At 41.0% G+C, this 20240-nt stretch overlaps 1 protein-coding gene across 12 annotated transcripts in view; it reads right to left on the bottom strand.

Moving 5' to 3' along the window:
- Positions 1–20240, bottom strand: part of myocd (myocardin) — a 150188-nt gene that overhangs the window by 14758 nt on the left and 115190 nt on the right. For 7 of the 12 annotated variants that reach the window (XM_033612052.2, XM_033612049.2, XM_033612054.2 and 4 more), the window contains 2 exons: positions 8242–8307; positions 781–936 (listed from right to left, as the gene is read on the bottom strand). The exons of 1 other annotated variant lie outside the window; for it this stretch is intronic. In XM_033612052.2, coding sequence (XP_033467943.1) covers positions 781–936; positions 8242–8307 — 222 coding nt within the window. Of the gene's footprint in view, positions 1–780; positions 937–8241; positions 8308–15284; positions 15648–20240 lie in introns of those variants that run through there. 4 more of the 12 variants (XM_078163727.1, XM_078163728.1, XM_033612056.2 and 1 more) reach the window with 4 other exon arrangements.

The raw sequence follows: 20240 nt of genomic DNA, 5'->3' as shown, positions 1-20240 counted from the left end.
AGAGCAGACCTGTCCCCAGAAGAAAATGTTGGCACTGTACGTTTCTACAAACCACATACGTGTTGCACTTGTACGTTTCATACGTATGGTCTGATGCAGATCACATGTATATGAGCTGACTTTCTCAGGAACAGGAAGAAGGGATGATGTGACGATACGTATAGTGCCAACATTTATTCTGGAGATTGGGTTCAGTGGGAGTCCAGTAGAGTGTAAAGGTGAGGAGGTCAACACTTGTGAATTACTTTAATTCTGAGTAAAAAATTAATTTGTCTACATTTGGTGGTAAGACTTTTTAAAAGTCACCCGTTACAAAGGCTTTATAAGTCATTTCTTTTTCAACCACACAGACAAAGTTTTAGCCTGTAACTTTAGATTTAGATGAAAGGCTTCCTAACATTAAGTGTCCGTAAGGAGCTAATTATTTCTTTGGATTTAGGGGCCACTGTTGGTCAGATGTATCGTGTACAGGCTAAATGCAATGTCCAGTTCATGCTACTGTCACAAACCTGTTTGTGGGGGATGAACATAATGTTCATAGAAGATCTACAATAAACACTGTACTTTTAGTGGGTGCTTGTTTGACAAAATGGTGTGACTGTGTGTTCTGTTTAGTAAAGGACCTGAACAAACACACACACACACACACACAGTCAGTAGTGAAGCGTGCTCTCCTGTTCAGGGAAACTAGTGGATGCCACTACCAAACACACAACGTGGAGTCAGGCAGGTTGAGATGCAGCAAGTGTTAATGTGTGTTGAGCATCTCTCTGCTGATACCTGTCATTGTGATGGCAGAGTCTAGGGGAATGATATTCTTTTGGACCAGCTCCAGGGGCCCCGGCCTGAGAGCCAGCTTCTCATTCAGGTCCTCGGCGAGCCGTGCTCGCTTCAGCCTCATCTGGGCCTCTAGAGAGGAGCCGTCTGAGGCTGGGTCTGCACAACACACAGCAGGACCACACCATCAACAACATGGGACACACCTGGGAAACACTGCTTAAACACGACTCTAACTAAGTACACTTGATCAAGATCGGTACTGAAGTATTTTAGATACTTGAACTTTGAGTTCATTTTTGTGCAATGTTATTCCTTTGATTCATCACAACTCATTTTAACTCCATTTATTGATAACTGTACTGTAGCTACTGCTATTATATTATTTTTAAAATAAGTATTTTGACCATACAAGTACAATACTCTAAATTAAATTGCCAAACAGTGTATTAAGTATTTAAAATAGTTCAAATTAACTTCACCTCAACTAGATACAACAATTAAATGCTGCTTACACAGTCAGTGATCGTAATCTGCCAATATAATATAGGCTATAGAATAACATAAGACTGACAGGGAGAGTCCTGTGGCATAATGAGTTACTTTTAATACTTTTAGGACTGCCATAAGGCCTGAGTGGTATCACAGTATTACAGTATACCAGAGTATTTAGAAATCCCAACAGTATGATTTTCAGTACTGTCAAAACTCCCGTAATTAAACTGATAGAGTTGCTGTTTTGAGGTGATGTATTGTAGTGTACAGTGCACGCCACCAGAGGTCAGTCTCTACTGCTGGAAAAGGCAGCTGAGCTGAGAAAGATGGCAACTGCGAGTGATGGGGATAACGTCACAGGAAAAGTAAAAGGTAGAGAGAGAGACTAAAAGAGACAGAAACAGCGCGTAGAGCCAGCATATTTTCACATCTAACTCAGCGAATTAAGGCTTTACTTCGACCAAACCAGAATTAGAGATTTTTGGAACACTGACCAACCAGGACAGTTTGCTAGTTCCTGCAGTTCATGCTCACAAACCAGCCTGCTTTTTGTTGCCTATCTGATCGTGTTTCGTTCATCTGCTCTCTGTCTCTCTGCTGCCTCCCTTTAAAAATGAGCTTACGTGGTGGTTGTGTTTTCACAAAGTCCTTTTAGGACTGTCCCCTGCTGCACAGCCTGTTACAATAAACACTCATTGGTATACTTAAAAGTTAGAAGTTGAACAAATGACTACAAATTATATATTTAAATTTACTACATTTAAACTGTAATTCAAATTTCACATTCATACATTATAGATTCACATAGAGCATAATGTAGTCTCTCTGTTGAAGACATTTATATATTAAAGCTGCATGCAGATGTTTTAGAGACATATTTTCATGCATTAGTTTTTGTTTTATCCTATTTTGTCGCTTATTGTCTTCTACAATTACCAAGTTTCCTTGAAAAATCATTAGGGCTATCAATATCTAGATGCTAAATTCACAATGTCTTTCTGTTAAATAGTATTTTTTGTCTTTTCATGTCATTTTTTTACATTCAATCACTATCATCATACTACAATTCATCTATGTATTTTAACCCTGCTGTATTCAGCTATCATTTCCTCAACAAACACTTTGCACATGACCTTCCTAAACCTTCAATAATCAATATTTCTTTTCTAATATCTACTCAGCTGCTCCACTCCCTGCACAGCCAGATACTTTGAGTACTAGAAAAATAAATGGAGTGGCTGTAATTAAAGGGCTGCAGAGGGTGAGATTTTCAATCTTCCACAATCTCTCTCTGTTAAACCCAGTATAAATAATCTAACCTGGCCTGGCCCACAGTCTATCCACAGCACTCGCAGGACTGATTACCCAGCAGAGAGGAGAGCACACCGGATCACAGCGATTATCCGAGCGCAACAAAGAGCACCAGCACTTATTTGGTCAAATGTAATTTTAGTGGGATATTTCTGAGTGATGACACAGGATACAGTGCCAAAATCAAAGGAATGATATTAACCTTTGTGCTTGAACCACTCAGGTAGAGTGATGCTGTCTGATGAAAAATGGATCTGAAATGTAATGCTTCATAAGAAACTTTAAAAAGGACACAAAAAGGACTTAACAAGGACACAAGTATGTAATTAAAGGCTGAATGGATGGATACAACACAGAAGGAAGGAATTTTTGTGTGAGAGGTAAAAATGATAGAAAAATGAAGGAAAATAAAATAGACTTCAAAATGAGTGAGCATAAAAATTAAAACACAATGGAGGAATTAAGAAAGAATGAAAAGATAAACACATTTAAAGAAACTAAGCAAGAAAGAAAAAATCTAAAGTTGAAATAAAAAGAAGGTATGAAGGACGAAAAACAGACAGAAAGTAAGAAAAATTTAAATGAGGAAGAAAGCAGTAAGGAAGAAAAGCAGAAAGAAAGACAAAGAAAGACAAGCTGGAATAAAAACAAACAAATTAAGTTGGAATAAAAAGAAAGAAAGAAAAAAGAAAGAAACAAAGAATCCAACAAAAGTTTGAATTGAAAGAAAGAAAGAAAGAAAGAAAGAAAGAAAGACATTTGAGTTGAAATATAAACGAAGGGATGAATAAAATAAAGAATGAATTGGAAGTTGAAATGAAGGTTGATGTAAGAATGGAGGGAGCAACGTAAGGGAGTAAAAGAAGAGAATACCATGTGGGTAGAGATTCCCAAAGAAAGAATTAGTATAAAATATAAAAGAGAAAAAAGGGAAACAAGGGAAGGAAAAGGGAATGATAGGAATGAAAGGAAGAGGGTGTAAATGAAGGAGGGATAAAGGGATGTAGTAGGGCAGTGAAGGACAGAATGTCACACAGATGGAGGGCAGTGGGTAAAGCAGATGATCCAGTGGGGAAGGACCAGCTGCCAGTCCGTGGTCACGTTGGCGAACAATCACCGTCCACCAGCAGGATGACATCATCATCTCTTTATAAGTCAGCTGCCCACCGAGTCGGCCCCGCTGTCTTACACTCTCCCACCTCACCTGTCACTGACTGTTCTGATTTAAGACCTGATTTGACATCACAGGGACACACGGAGCTTTAAGTGTGTTTAAACTGTGTAACCAAACTGCCTAAAAATGCCTCCGACTGTGGCTGCACGGGCCCACACGGGCATACTGTAACATGATCGTGTGAGTCTGAAGCTGGCTTACAGACTTTTAAACATTCTGCAGCAGTATTAAAACATACGACACACTTTAAACCTATTGCGATACGTGTACCTGCTGACCGTATCTGCCAAATGTAAACATTACACTAAGAAGTAAGACGTATGGTGCATTAGGAGGAATAATTCCCTTTGTGTTTCCATCCACTGAGGCTTAAAGCACCACTGCTCTGGGAGTGGAAATGTGTGTTTTTGTGCAGGAAAAAAAAGCACAGTAAACCTGCAGGTACAGTCCTATTATCTTTATGAGGAAATATTAGATTGTGTGTGTGTGTGTGTGTGTGTGTGTGTGTGTGTGTGTGTGTATTCAGACCCGTGGCCAGCAGGCAGACAGTGCACCCCTATGCAGGCCACACGCCAGTCAGGCTTGAGAGGCTGGGGCGGATTCTCCAATAGCCTAATAAACACCAGATGTTCCTTGGGTAATATATACACAGACCCTGTGCCGTGTCCATCTCCCCAGCAGGAATAACACAGCCAGCATCTGAAGGATCACATCCACAGCAGCGTGGAGCAGGAGGAGGATGCTGTGACGCCCTGAGAAATGTCTTACTTTTGGATATAAAGAGCTGGAAGGACAAATGACGCTGCTGCTTTTGAGAGTGATAACACATCTAGTGTGTGGGTGTGAGAAAGTGTGTACTAACAAATACAAGTCTTTGCAACCCTCTTCCATGTGCGCCACTGCCTGCAATCAAGAGATAAACAGCCAATTGAAATGTCTTTTTTAAAAAAGCGCCTGCAGCCCTGCTGGCCAATTGTGTTTCTCCTTGCTGCCTTATCTGTGACAGACTCCTAAAAACTGATAGGGCCTCGCAGGGCCTCTGGATTCCGTTCCCCCGCACACTTACCAGCAGTTTATCTGGAGGCTGGAGCCTCTGTGAAATGGCAAACGGTGCCAGAGATATCATTCAACAAATCCCTGGCCTGCAGTCCAAGTCCCCCAGTCCCCTGTTGCTCCAAAAAAGCTACACAGTGCACACTGGCATCACTCACTGCTCCCGTGTTTGCCAAGACGACGTTGTTGCTTTAAAGTATAAGGAATTGATAAGATCTTAGTTTATAAGTGGCTGTGTGCTGTGTAACGTCCCATGCTAAACACATCTTTGGTTTCTAATGAATATTTGAAATTGACATTTTTTGAATGCCAGCAAAAATATCTGTGCTTGACATTTGTGGCATGTAGTATGTTGGCAACATGACAGTGCTGCCATGACTTAAAGAACATGAGGTTATAAATCGTAACAGTAAGGATTTAAGAGTACACTCAGGTCTACTTGTTCTCATCAGCTCATGCTCCATGTTGTTGATTTTGGGCGTGCCTCTCTACAGGCGCCGCGCTGTAAACAGGTACTGACGATGTAAATCTGTTTCCTTTGAGGTCCAGAGCCTCTTCCAGCACAAGAGCATTCCTCGGCGGTCACTCACCGACCTGTCTGCCTACTCGCTGGCTGCAGGCACTATCTGCCTGTCTGTCTGTCTGGTGCATATATTCACCTGCTTCCTCTAAGTCCACCTTTGTATCTGTCACTACCTGTGGATTTATCCGTCTGGAGTCTGGATCTGGTTCTCTTTGCAGCATCTGTCATCTTTGCTGTTTTCTTTTCTTCCTACATGTCTGTCTTTAATGCTTTAATCTGCAGTGTAAGTAGAGCTCAGTTCTGGCGCAGTTTGACTTAGTTTCAAAGTGCATCAGTTACATACTGTAGAGCAGTGACTCCCAACCAGGGGTACTTGTTCTCTAGGGGGTACTTCTGCAGTTAAATTGTTAAGTTGCTCAGCTAACTTGAAACAACAACAAAACAAACTTTGTGTTGCAATCGAGACTGCGTGAAATCTACTTAGACAGCTATCAGAGAAGTTTGAACAGTTAGCTAAAGGTTGTAATTTGCTCTATTTTTTCTATCTTATTATGAGAATATTCCTAAATGTGTGCAGTGGAAACGTGTACAGTTTGCTTATCAGCGCGTGATTATTTAAAAGGAGTATCTGATGGCGATTTAGCACAGAGCGAATCTGATAAGTGATATGCGAAATGCGTAGTTCGCTCCTTTTTTGTTTTTAATGTAAGCAAAAAAGTGGCAACCTGAGTATCCTGGTGTGCACTGGAACATCCTTTTTTGATTCACGTTAGCTAAAAGTATTACAAATGGTTGAAATACTGAGCTTAAGTATGAGATAAAACCTTGGATAACATGGCTTAAAGTAATATAAATAGTTGAAATTGCGAAGGACTCGGTTAACTGTTGAAACTGCTAAAAGTAAGAGATAAATTGTTTAAATAGCTAGCATTTTAAGTCTTGGATAAAAGGTTGAAAAGGCTGACTATAAGTAAGGGGTACAGTATATAAATCAAAACATAAGCTTAAATAAGCTAAAAGTACTGATTTGGGATAAATGGTTTAAGTGGCTACACTAAGTAGGCTAATGGATAAACTGTTACAATTGGTAACTAAAAGTAATAGATAAGTAGTTAGCTAAATGTTACCAATAAATTGCTGAAAAAGTTGACAATAACATATCGAATAAATGATTGAAAGGTTTGCCAGAATTAAGGGATAATGGTGGAAAAAGCTACAGTAGGTAACAGATAAACAGCTGAAACAGTCAGGCAAGAGCAATGAATGAACAGTTTTAACAGCTGGCATTAAATAGGATAAATGGTTGAAATATCCAGCTGCTGGCACTCAAAGTCTTAGTAGTAGCCTACAAAAGCAACTGACCAATTAGACCTAAACACTGTTCATATTTGGAACATGTGTTGTCAGTGAAGAGGTACTTGAGTTCATGTGACAGGGCTGTGGGGTTACATAAGACAAAAAAAATGTCTTGAACAACAGCTGTAGAGTGTGAAAAACTCTACTGGTATAAATCTGCACTTCAACCAATGTGATTCCAAAAGATTACGACTGCAACTTGTTTCATTGATTGGTTCCTTTCTGGTTGAAGTTTATCAGTAAAATCATCTGCTGATTCCTGAGCTACACAATTCCTCTGTCTCCATACCTCTTACTCTTACTTTCCTGTTCTTTTACAAGCAGCTGGCATCTGATTTCACTGTTTCATTTAAAACTGTAATAGATAATCCCAAATCAGTCGTATCTTTTTCTTTTCATGTCATGCAATCTGTCAGACTCAATGATCTGATTCATGTAAAATGATGCTTCTCACAACTGCGTTCCAAGATTTTCAAAATAATACTGATTGAGCCAAGGAGACCTACAATTATAGGGCAAATTTGAAAAGGCAATAACCGCTCATATTTCCCACACTGGGCTGGATGTTTGAACCTTTACATCCATGCTGCTTTCCAAAACTGTCAAGACACACAATATCAGAGGTTTCACTGTACTAAATTACCTTAAAAAAATCTGTTCTTCATGTGTTTACCCTGTAGCTCTATGTAGAATTGTATCATTTGTGTAGTTTTTTTTAAAAAATTTTATTGATAGAACAAATAACAAAAGACTTTGCGGAGTGTTTCAGCATCTTACAAATCTTTGTTTTGGTTGACTCTTGCTGCTCTCATCAGCAAATCCACATATATGCCACTGTTGCTTTGTGTCTGCTCAATGTGTAAAAAAAAAAAAAAGTGTTTGCTAATCCATAGTCATATCAACTATGTACAGTGATAATATGTTAGTATTCCGTTGAAAGCTTGCTCTGCTGCTCCCAAGTGGCCAAAAAGCTGCATTACTGCTTTAACCAACATTCCCAGATTCCAAAAAGAAAGCAGGACCACTCAAATGCTGTGGTCATGATAACACCACTTTCCTTGTCACGTGACACACTGTGGTTTAAAGTGTCAGATCCCCTTATCCCTATAGTAGAATCTGGTATCTAACCATAAAGATAGTTCTGGATTTATCTGTCAAGGTATTGACATTGAGCTCTGAAAGTTCTACCTCCACTACATTACTAAGGACGTGAATAAGATTTTGTTGTTGTTGCTCACAGCATTGAAAATGTCAAATAAAAAATGCCTCTCAAAGGAGACGTTACTGTTGAATACTTAGATGTAATTTCGTTTTCCTTCATTGCACTGGGGTGGAGGCAGAAATCTCAAAACCTGGACCTGCATAGCTGGACACCACAACAGGTAGGTGAGAAAACATTATGTTAGTTGGCTCTTTTTTTGTACCTTTCCTTTGCCCATCCCTGTTCATTGTGTCTCTGTCACACTCACACTGCAGCCTAAAAACATGTAAGTGGGAGAGTGTGTGTGCCTGCATGTGCGGCGGCAGCTCGGCGTTGGAAGGCGTTACTCACGAGGCATGATGCCTTGGTCTGCCAGCTGCTCTCGTGTCCTCCTCTGCTGAAGTCTTAACTGTAGGACTGGAGTTGGAGGATGGAGGAGGAGAAGGAGGGTGGGATAGATGGAGGGGAAGAGTAAGAAGAAGGGGAAAGATGAGAAAGATGTGGAAAGACAGGTAAGGGACAGACAAAAAGCAGGAAGAAACTGAGAATTCAACCCATTATAAATGCTGTTTCATAACTTGTAGTTTCAGAATAATTTCACCTCACCTACAGGCTGGTATAAAAAACACGCACATGTATCATATATACATATGCATACAGAAAACACGGGGAAAAAAACAACGCTGCTTGCTCACAAATATTTCTGTGAGCAGGATGTAGGGAATGATAAACACAGCTCCTGGCTTTTAAACAGATCTGCTAGCCAGTGTGTGGTCCGCAGGGTGTGTGCACGTTTCTGTGTGCGCTTTATGTGCGTGTGTGTGTGTGTGTGTGTGTGTGTGTGTGTGTGGAAGTGGTCTAGGTGGGAGTGTGGGGTCATAAACATAGAGCCTCCCCCATGTCTGTTGGTCTGCTTGTGTCTGTGGCTCTTTTGCTTTCTTTTTCTTTCATTGTCTATGTGTGTTTCTCTTCATTGCTGTTATCTAAAGGTCTCCATGAGATCCTGGATCTGACACACAACTATGATCTGCTCCTCCTTTTCTACAAGACCCTAATCACTTTCTGCTTGTCTTCCCTATTGTTAATTATCTCTCCCAGGTGGTTTATATTCCTGTACATTTGGCTAGATTCAAGCATTTTATAAACGTTCCTTTGATGTAATGATTTTTGTAACAGACTGAATATCAGCGAGCTCGGGTGCCACATCGTAGCGCCCCTGTGGGAGAGCACCTTCATTATGTAACACCAGGCCCTTCCCTTCATCTAACATCTGCTTTAGTTTACAGTGAGGGGGTCGTGACCTGCTGGTCGCAACATCACAGAGAGCAAACGCAGGCATTAGTTGCTCACTGAAAGCTGACCAAAACATGTAACTGATACAGCCTCTGTGAACAGAAGTTTTTTGCCCATCCCCTACGATAGTGGATAGTGCAATAGCACCCGTCTATGTATACAGGCACAAACACATGCACGTTTTGTCTCTTCTGTCATGGAAAAAACAAAGTGACAAAGGAATGTAGACTCTTTGATTTTAACGCAAGGGACTGCTCCTCGCTGCTCTGGATTATGGGCTGACACTTCAAAACTCACATAGTGAAACCTAATAGATCTGTTACTGTTCCTTTCATTTATACCTTACTTTTGTGACAAGCTAACGTCAAGGCAAGATAGTTGCATTTTAAGTCACCTAACAGCAGTGTTTGTCTCTTCTGTCACGAAAAAAAGAAAGATGACAATGGAATGTAGCTGTTAGTGCGTGTAGTTAATTCTGCAGCCCGTCTTTGATTTGAACTCGAGGGCAATGCTCTGTATTATGTTATCAATAATTCTGTTTGGAGAAGCACAGCAAGCTGCTCTTTGTTGTCAGGGCTGACACTTAAATTATAACTTTGGTTTTTTCAGTCTGGACTCTCTCTTCTCTTTTTTTCCACTGTTTTTCAGTATAAGTGACTAATAGGAACAATCATTTTTGAAATTGGTCCAGTATTGCCAGCTGCAGCCTTAGCAAGAGGGCTACAAAGTAACCATTTGGGGCATGTTCGCACCGTCAGTTTATGTCCACTAAAAGTACTTGTTTTGCCACTGATAGGTTCAGATTATTATTCTAAATGTCTGACAGCATCATGGAAAGGATCCCTAATGAGACAGACCTTTTTGTTAAAGAGTAAGATTTGTTTTGTTTGACCAGAAACAACCCCAAAATCACGTTTGCCAGCCAGACTCCATTTAAATGAACAGTGATTTAAACATGAATGCAGTCAACATATTTTCACATCAAACTGGGTGAATTAAGGGTTTGTTTCAACCAAACCAGAGTTGGTGATTGTTGGAACAGTGGAAAGATGAGCCAAGTTGTTTTTTGTGAGTTTTATTCATCTCCACAGGGATCCTTTCCACAACGTTGTCGAACAATCTGAGCCTGTCAGTGGCAAAAACAAGCACTTTTAGTCAAGGTAAACTGACAGTGTAAATTGACAGTGCGAAAACACCCAGAGTGGTTATATTGCAGCCTGTATTGCAGCTGCTGGCTGCAGTCCTCTCATTTGGTATCGTGCCATTTTCATAAATTATTGTTCTCATTAGTGACTTGGACACTAAATTCTGAAATCTGTTGTAGGACTAGCATTGTTTCATTTATTCGAGGTGCTTCTATCAGGCTAATGTGACAAGCTAACACGACATAGGCAGCTGCAATCTAAGTCAGCTAAAAGCCTTTATTCTATCCAGGCAGGTTTGTCTCTCCTGTCATGGAAAAAGCAGGATGACAAATTGAGTGTAACCAATATTATTACTTAACTCTTCGCTGCTCTATATTTACTAAAACCTTATCAATAATTCTGTCTGAAAAAACACAGCAGCTGCCATATAATCTGCTCTTTTTTTCTAAAAAGCTTTGCTAAGACCTGAGGGTTGTCTGTCTTGATTGCAGCGTGCACATGTTACAGAAAGACTGTGTAATCACAGATCACTGAACCATACGATACTCTCCCTCGCTCACTGTTGACTTTGAAACTGAAGACATTTGTTTTAACTTGGGCTTTCTTGACAACAAAGGACATACAAATCCACAGCAACATTTACAAGTTTTCAGATTTATAGTGTAAATAAGTGATCATTTGGCCTGGTTTGCACTGGTGAAGTGGTGATAATTACACAGGCCAGTGTAGTGATATTCTGATTTATAGTCGCCCTGTGGCTAACACATTCACAGCCACCACACAAGAAAGAAACAGTCTAATAATAACATCACACTTCTACACTTAAACTCCAACGACTTAGCTAAAGAGACTGGTTGCATTTGTTACATGAATTCTCCTGAACGTTCCCTCAGCACAAGCAGGAATGTGTTCGCGACAGATGTATGAGTGCGACTGTATAACATCTAATAAACAGGTATTCCTAAATGAAGTATTAGGTTTATTTTAGTCTAATACCTCTGCATAAAGTGAAAATCCACCTTAAAACAGAACTTGCATACTTTATCGCTTTGCTCTTGGACAGTTCGAGGCAGATTTGTGAACGTGAGCCAGAGCCAGATGCAGGAGAGCCAACAGTCCACCATTAAGATACAGTTTCTGGAGCAGCTCCATTGACAGTGACTTATAGTCAACAGTGGGATAGTAGGGTGATGAAGAAAAAAGCGCAAAAGCCAACCCATTCCACAGGTAAGTGCTTTTTTATCTGTTGCCAGAGTACCATTCATTGTCAGTGGAGGGTGTCTAAATGTTGTCTTCCATATTATTACTTATTATCAGTTTTGTCATAAATTTAAGCAAGGGAACCTTCTGCCAGGATCATGGAAGTAACATTTTTTTTTTGGTCTTACAGGATGTTCTATCCTAAGGCTCAGTTAACACAATACACACAAAATTATGCTAACACACAAAAAATAAAGCTCAAACCAACTGTAACTTAAGTAATTCATAACAACTGATCATTTAATTAGAATTTTTCATTATCAAGCCTAGTCCTAAACTATGTTGGTAGTTGAGGTTCTGTTCCTCACTTGAGGAAGCCTGAGCTAACATGACAAGCTAACGTGACATGCATATGTTACAGTAGGGCTGCTGCATGTTAAACACCCTTAGTTTTAACCATCATTTTTCCTTTCACAGTTTCTTAACTGCCTCACCTTAACTGTCAGACGGTTTGTAATCATAGTGGTCCATCTGGCGCGATTCACTAGATTTCTTTGTTGCGTTAGCTTAGCAAACAACAACAACTTGATTCAATAATAGGGCACACAGTGGGTCAGATGGAATGAATTGTGAATTTACGGATCATTATGGATAAAATATCTGATATATTTTCTCACACTGTGATCTACTTTTGAATAAAACATGACTAAGGACTGTTTGTTATTAATGAGAGGGGAGGGGGTGGTGCAAAAAAGGGGGAGGCATTTCCTATTTTTTTAGGCTCATGGGAGGGACGTTTTTTTTTTTATCTGAGCTTAGGGGAGGGGAATACAACTTTTTGTACTTATTTTACCACCGATTTATAAAGAAAACATTGGAAGGCATGTTTTCCTTCAAAATCACCAAAATTACACCATTTATCATAGCCAGAAACTGTAAAAACAGAAATTATCATTGGATTTCAAATTTCCGACAGTGCTTAAACACATTATGTGGGACACATGCTTCTCTCAGGAAAAAAACATAACCAAATCTAAGCTGAAAATATCGATGTTTCATCAAAATCACTTTATGCTCATTCAAAATTTTTTCAGTGAAAAACCAAGGCTTTTTTCAACTCCAGGATTTCATCCTCAACTTTTAACTTTCAAACATCAAAGGGTAAGTTTTTTTAATCTAACAACTTATTTGTGGTGAAGAAAGGGTCGTGCATTTTCCCCAAGTCACTCAGGGTGGCTCAAGAAAAAATATATTTGTAGCTTCAGGGAAGCTGAAAAAAAAAAAAAATTAAGTCACATCCCAGCCACTCCTGTTCTCTGAACAGTCCCAAAACTAGCAATATACAGCCAACAAAATGCAAGATTGGGTTTTTTGTTTGTTTGTTTTTGGGTTTTTTTTGGGTGGGGTGGGGGAGGTACAAAAATATAGGTAGGCCTATATTTCATATATTCACATTTAGCAGTCAATTTTTCTCTGTAAGTCAGGTGAAAACATCAACAACCCCTGGATTGGGTGTGGCAGCTGATATAAAACAGGTGTTTGGGAAAGAAAGTGTGTGTGGTGCTGATTTACAGTTCAACATGTGTTTGACACCTTGTAGCACTGATTTAACTCATATTTGATGCCTCTGTCATACCATTATGTAATGGCAGTGAGCTTGAGAGCACGGGGCACAGCCCTTTGAGCTGTTAATCAAAGCGGCATGAGAACTAGTCAGTAACACACATTCACAAAACATTTGGAGGTCCGAGGGGAGCACTTAAGTGAGATCTTTATCTTTCCCTTTAGCTTCACCCATGCAGCGGCAGTTCCCATGGCTTTGATAATGTAGTTAAAGCGTGGTGCAAAAGAGCAACAATTGCTGTTTTTCACGGGGCACTGAATGTAACTTGAGCTGCCGCAGCTTACAGAAAACTGTAAATCCAGCACAACCAGATCGTCTTAGACTCCCCCTGTCATCGGCAGTTATCACAGAAAGATTTATGCATAGTTTTACTTCTCTTACGCACAACATTTCACTCATGCACTCATAAATTCACCCAACCAGTCATGTCAGTTGTACCTTGTATAACCCAACATTAATCCCCCCCACACACACACACACATTGTAGCATCAAGCTGACTTGTAGGAAGATGACCTTTATGGCAGTAAGACACTATCTCTACATCTGTGCGCTATTAACCAGCTAGAGCGCATGGCTTAGTGCAACACAGAACCTGAATCAACCCAATCAGCAGAATAAACATTGGCATTGTATATTTCTGTATGTTTAAATTTTAAGTTTCAATTTTCAATTTTATATTGTGACATCAATGTGGTTAATGTGTGGTAAGGTTCAGGCACAAAAACCATTTGATAAGAGTCAGGAAAACATCATGTTTTGGCTTTAAATACCTGGTTTGTTCCCGACAAACACAGCTGGAAATGTCCCAAACTCTTGTTCAAAAACACTTGTTTTTTGTTGATCTCAAGCAGTGGTCTGCTGCTGCTGCAGTCACAACATCCACCATCGCCGCCTCCTCCTGACGAAAAAATTAGCTCATACACATTTAATCTCAACTACCTCACATGTATGAAATGTACAAATGTCGGATACGTTGTTTGCATAAATGTACAATGCAAATGTTTTATTCTGGTGACTGGGCTGCCTCAGCCACCTTGGTGAAAATCCTCGTGCTGCTTTTGAACACAGCCATCCCCCCTGTCATGTTCCCCGGAGCACTGGGGGTCATTTCCCACCCTGCTGATCTGCTCTAAACAACTCAAAGGAAAAGCATCATTTACCCTGCCATTTCTGGGAGGGCAATTACAGCTCACTGGCAAACTGCAAGTAAGGACTGAATCCTCCAGTTTGTACATTCACAGCAGAGGCAGTCATTTATATCAAACTTTACAGAGCAGAGAGCTGCATTTGAGCTCTGTTGTTGCCACCATCAGTTACATTCTCCTCAGGGAGGTGGCAGTGTTGGTCAGACTGCACACACTGTAATAGTACAGCGCAAACACACATGCTCAGCCTTGCAGAAAGTATGTTCTATGCGTGTGTGAAGCAGATAGATGGATACAAAGCCCCAACAGCTGCTGTGCGTTAAGGGGAGTTTAAATCAGTGCTGTAGTCAGTGCCCTTCCTCCCTCTTTGATATGCCCAGGTACACACACCCACACATACACAAGCACCATCAGCTTCCAATTCAGCCATATTAAGATAACCTCTGACCCCTCTGCAGTGTCTAATCTCTCGTTATCAGCGTGCACAGAGCCACAGAGTGAGAACCCCTCGCTGGTTTCCCCCTTAGCAGCAGCAGGTCAACGAATGGCACGCAACAAGTGCGCTAACCTGCCCAAGGAATCGGCCTCACATGTCGCGCTTTTACAAGGAGGATGATGGACATCAAAGAAGAGCTGTAAATCCATCACAGTGTGACAAGGTTCGTCCTCAGGGCACAGCGCTCTGGAGGATTTCTGACTTATGCTGGCCTCCCTCTGGTATTCCTCACATCCACAGTATATTACATACACCTGTCACTTTGCTGGTGTCACTGAAGAGCACATTGGGAGTGTCAACACAGCTCATCCAAGACAGATGAATGACATATCGTATACAGGATCGTCTATAAATGCCAAGTGTTGACAGACAAACTGCTTGCAAGGCTCTTAAGAATAAACACAGCTGTACACAACATGTGTTCTCTGATAAACTTGACAGTGCATGCACAGATACAGAGAAGTCACATGTCAATCCTCGTTGGACTTACCTGATCTAAACTTGCTTCGTATCAGTATGGAGTGTTCAGAGCCCAGAAGAGTCATAATGCTCACAGTACAGTTCCAGTGTTTAAAAGTTGCAAAATAAAGTCACACACGGTACACACTTCGTCCCCCCCGGCCACCTCTGGACGCCAGACTGAGATGAGCTGGAGTGGACCCAGCCTGCCTCATTAACAGCTCTACAGGAAAAGTAGTGTGTATGTCTCTCAGCCAGTGTGCACACTAGCAGCAGCCCTCTGCTCTCTGTGGGCTGCTCTCCCTTCCTGCCTCCTCTTCTCTGCTCTCTCTCCCCCGGGGGCTGATGTGTGGGTCTGCAGGCCAGTTAAGCTTTGGTCCCATCTAGCTGAGAACTCTGAGCAGAGCCAGGGACAGCACAGAGATATGCCCCACTCGGGGAGGGGCTACCCGGCCAGGGTTTCCTCTAAGCCCCGCCTGCCACAGCCCGGAGGCTGGACGAGGCTTGGCTGATGACTTCTTCCTCCCTTGCCACAAGTGTAAATATATCTGCCTATCAGCCCTGCTGACTGTCATTAGAGAGGAGAGAGGGAGGGGGAGATCAAGATAGAGACAGACGCTGATAGTGGAGCAGCAGTACAGCCAGGAGGGAGAAAGTGGGAAAAGCAGGGATGCAACAAGTTTCACTTCTTGCCATGTGCCAGCAGCTGAAAAACAACAAGTCAGCCTATCAACTTTGGATCCAGGTATTAGAAATTTTAAGTTGGTTTGGTTCAGTATTCCCTTAAAGTCTAAACGTATGTTTACTGGTGGGCCTGTCCCAAACACTAAACATATCCAAGTGTACGTTTTCTGTTATCTCGGGGATCGTAAGAGTCTGTCAAGTTATTTTAAGACACTGGAAGGAAACAAAGGCCCCAGAAGTGCAAGAGTGAGTTAGTGAAATGATGGAAACAGCAACAAATGTATGCTTAGCAGAATGAATGGCAATCAGGAGGCAGGGGTGTCTCCCTGGGACCAGTTCTGGGTTTACATTAAAATGAAAGATAGGTCTAAACACATATCAGTCTCCTCTGAGACTATGTGTTCCTGTAGTAAGACTCAAGATATATGTATGGTATGTTTTCCCTGTAGTCTAGCTCTTTTTTTTAATTTTCCTTATGGATTTATTTGTTTGTTTACTATCTATGCACTGAAGTCTGTCTTCATACTATAAAAAAGGTACCAGTTTTTTCAGTACCCTGAACCCTTGTTCACTTTGACTGGATATTTCCTGGTCTATCCTCTGACATTAGGTGAGGAAGAAGGCGGAAGAATTGGCAACAAGCCTGGGAGAGGACAATTTTAAAGTTTCCATAGGCTGGTTTGAGTGATTTAAAAAGAGTAGGGACAGATGAGACAAGAATATAGAGGAAAACATTTGGAATGCCGATGAGAGAGGAATTTATCTTCAAGTACCTGATGGTAATTTGAAAAGAGTTTGAAATGATTGCACTGTGTTTTGAAACCATCAGTAAAATTGTCAATTATCTGCATGAGAAATGAAGAAAAGAAACAGTTACTATAATAATTCGCTTATCGTGATCCGTTTGACTTGGACAAACTTGACCACTAAAAGAGGTTTCCACTGTATAACCAACACTGCTTTTGTCCTCCTTTATCTACAGTTCTCCTTCTCTATGCTTCGGCAACACAGCTATGAAGAAGAATTATTCAGTCATCATGAAAATTTGTTAAACTTTGAAGCTGAAGCTTTCATTAAAGAATGAGATTGAAAAAACACGCTCATTACAGTTGATCACAAAGTGTGCTTCTATTCATGTTGAAACAGTTGAAATAAAGTATATGGTGGATTTTTTTTCTGGGCCTAAATCTGGTCTTAGAACGCTTTGATTTATCGATGTTCACTACAAAAAGTGATCAGTTGAGTGCAGTCAGTCACCCAGCAGCTGAGAAGCAGGAGGTTTATCTTCCTCTCCAGTCTGTATTCAACAAGGCATCCCTTCCTCCAGCTCCCACATACCAGGCAGACATTTGTCAGAGTTGAACTGAGCTCCGTGCCCGCTCTCCTCAGGGGCGGCGTTAGCCAACTGCAGCTCACAGACACCACATAGCCTCCAAAACGTCCTTCAACACAGCATGTCAGCTGGACACGTTGAGACTTTCTCTGCAGTTGTTTATTCAGAGAAGTGATTTGAACATATTGTGGAATGTGACGCAATGCTTGAACCTCGGCACACTAGAAACGCAGCATCAAAATCCAGCGCAGTCAGAATGTTGAGTCATTTATGTGTTCTTGTTTCTGTTGGACAGCAGGTGTCAAAGTCTGTGCTGGCTGTTGTTCCAGGACGCTACTGTCTCACTAAAGCCAGATTAAAAGGTTCAGTGAATACAGCTGAGAATGTGGGGAGGCTAAACCTGTCCCTGTACCAGTTTGGCTTCCTGTCCCTACATGCACTTTACAAAGGGCAATACAAGAAAGTCACAAGATAACAGTTCCACCTTTTGTATTACATTATTGAACCTATTTTAAGGTAAGTGGTCTTTATTTTCTTTATCTATTTCTCAGGCTGGGCTAATAACAAACAGGCCTGAAAGGTGGACTGTATTGTTGTCACACGAATAATAGACTGAAAACCTCTGTCGTCTGTATGTGAAGTATGGAGCCAGGAAACATTTAGCTTAGCTTAGCTTAGTTTAGCGTAAAGACTGGAAGCAAGGGGAAATAGCTAATCTGAAATCATGCATTTTAATTCGATTTTTTTTTTAATTTATGTGCAGTCTTAAGCACTTCTACACATAGAAAAAAAAACTGGCTTTGTAAATTTAAAAAAAATATAAAAAATTAATTTAACCTTATCACTTGGCAGTACCAACATGGCCCACGTGGGCACTCCGACACCCGTTGATTGAGAATTGCAGTACTTAAAGTGACACTTACCTTTCTGGAAACTTTACACTTTTCTTTGTTTAGGTTAAAATGCTATTAATAAGCTGATGGCACGCTAAAATGTAAGTGAATTCCACCAGAGATGAAAACTCATAATTATACCATTCTCATATGGTTCTAAGAAAACGCCGACCAATCACTGCATTCGGACCGAATGCAATGATTGGTTGGAGTTTTCTCCTGTCCTGTCTGTCTTCCCCACGTGGAGGCCTCCGACAGACGTAACCGCTCGTGTAACATCCCCCACACACCCTCCAACCCTGAGTCTGTGAGACAACAATTATGCTAGCAACGGACACTTGTGGATATAAACTAGTAACCTGAGATGACCATGGTTTCGCCTGGAGCTGTCCCGAAGGGAAGATGCTGGCAGCGCTGTGACAGGACGCGGAAGCGGGGGAAGCGTCCTGTCTCTATGCTAAGAGCTAACCCCATCAAACCAGCTGTTCCCAGCGGCCTTCTGGCGAATGCTCGCTGGACATAAAATGGATTACATCTGACTGTGGAGATGCCGGTGTTGAGCTAAGGAGGCTAACACTACATAGACAGACAGGGAGGAAGCATCATCTAGTAATCTCCGTGGTGTATACACAAACAATTTATGGTGCTGTGATGTGAGGAGGATCTCCCAGTTCTGCTCTCAGGATGTGGAGTTTTTGACTGTGAAATGTCGACCCTTTTCATCTTACTATTGCACTATATGTTCTTTCTTATATGTTGCACAAATTGTTTTTAAATGTTTTGTTTCTTTTTGCTTGGGGTATGCGAAATGTCAGTTCGTTTTTTGTGCTGCACATAAAAATGACAAATAAAAAAGTTCAGTTCATAATGTTATATACAGTCAGGTCCATAATTATTTGGACAGTGATACAGTTGTCGTCATTTTGGCTCTGTACACCACCACAATGGGTTTTAAATGAAACAATGAATACCTGCTTAAAGTGCAGACTCTCAGCTTTCATTTAAGGCTTTTTTCAAAAATGTAGTATGAACCGTGTAGGAATTACAACCATTTCTTCACACAGTCCCCCAACTTTAAGGGCTCATAAGTATTTGGACAAACTAACATAATCATCAATTAAACAGTCAGTTTTAATACTTGGTTGCAAATCCTTTACAGTCAATGACTGCCTGAAGTGTTGGACCCATAGACATCATCAGATGCTGGGTTTCTTCCCTGGTGATGCTCTGCCAGCCCTTTACTGCAGCCGTCTGCACTTCCTGCTTGTGTTTTGGGTGTTTTGCCCTCAGTTTTGGCTTCAGCAAGAGAAACGCATGCTCAGTTGGATTCAGGTCAGATGATATGACTTGGCCATTGCAGGATGAAAGCTGAAGTGTTTGGGGCATCATTATCTGCTCAGATTCAACCAAATGTTTCAAAACTCATTGGACGATGCTTCACAGTGCAGTTGGACATTGACCTGAAGCATACTGCAAAAGCAACCAAAGACATTTTTAAGGCAAAGAAGTGGAATGTTCTGCAACGGCCAAGTCATATCATCTGACCTGAATCCAATTGAGCATGCGTTTCTCTTGCTGAAGCCAAAACTGAGGGCAAAACACCCAAAACACAAGCAGGAAGTGCAGACGGCTACAGTAAAGGGCTGGCAGAGCATCACCAGGGAAGAAGCCCAGCATCTGATGATGCCTATGTGTCCAACACTTCAGGCAGTCATTGACTGTAAAGGATTTGCAACCAAGTATTAAAACTGACTGTTTAATTGATGATTATGTTAGTTTGTCCAAATACTTATGAGCCCTTAAAGTCGGGGGACTGTGTGAAGAAATGGTTGTATTTCCTGCACGGTTCATACTACATTTTTGAAAAAAGCCTTAAATGAAAGCTGAGAGTCTGCACTTTAAGCAGGTATTCATTGTTTCATTTAAAACCCATTGTGGTGGTGTACAGAGCCAAAATGACGACAACTGTATCATTGTCCAAATAATTATGGACCTGACTGTATGACAACACAACATCCAGTTGCTAATGGCTAAAGTTAGCCTACTGTAGCGTAGCCTCTGAAACATTAATGTTATC

Source organism: Epinephelus lanceolatus, chromosome 21 (assembly GCF_041903045.1).
Source record: "Epinephelus lanceolatus isolate andai-2023 chromosome 21, ASM4190304v1, whole genome shotgun sequence".
NCBI lineage: Eukaryota > Metazoa > Chordata > Actinopteri > Perciformes > Serranidae > Epinephelus > Epinephelus lanceolatus.
The sequence above is the reverse complement of the archived record's forward strand: the minus strand, read 5'-3'. Positions and strand labels throughout refer to the sequence as shown.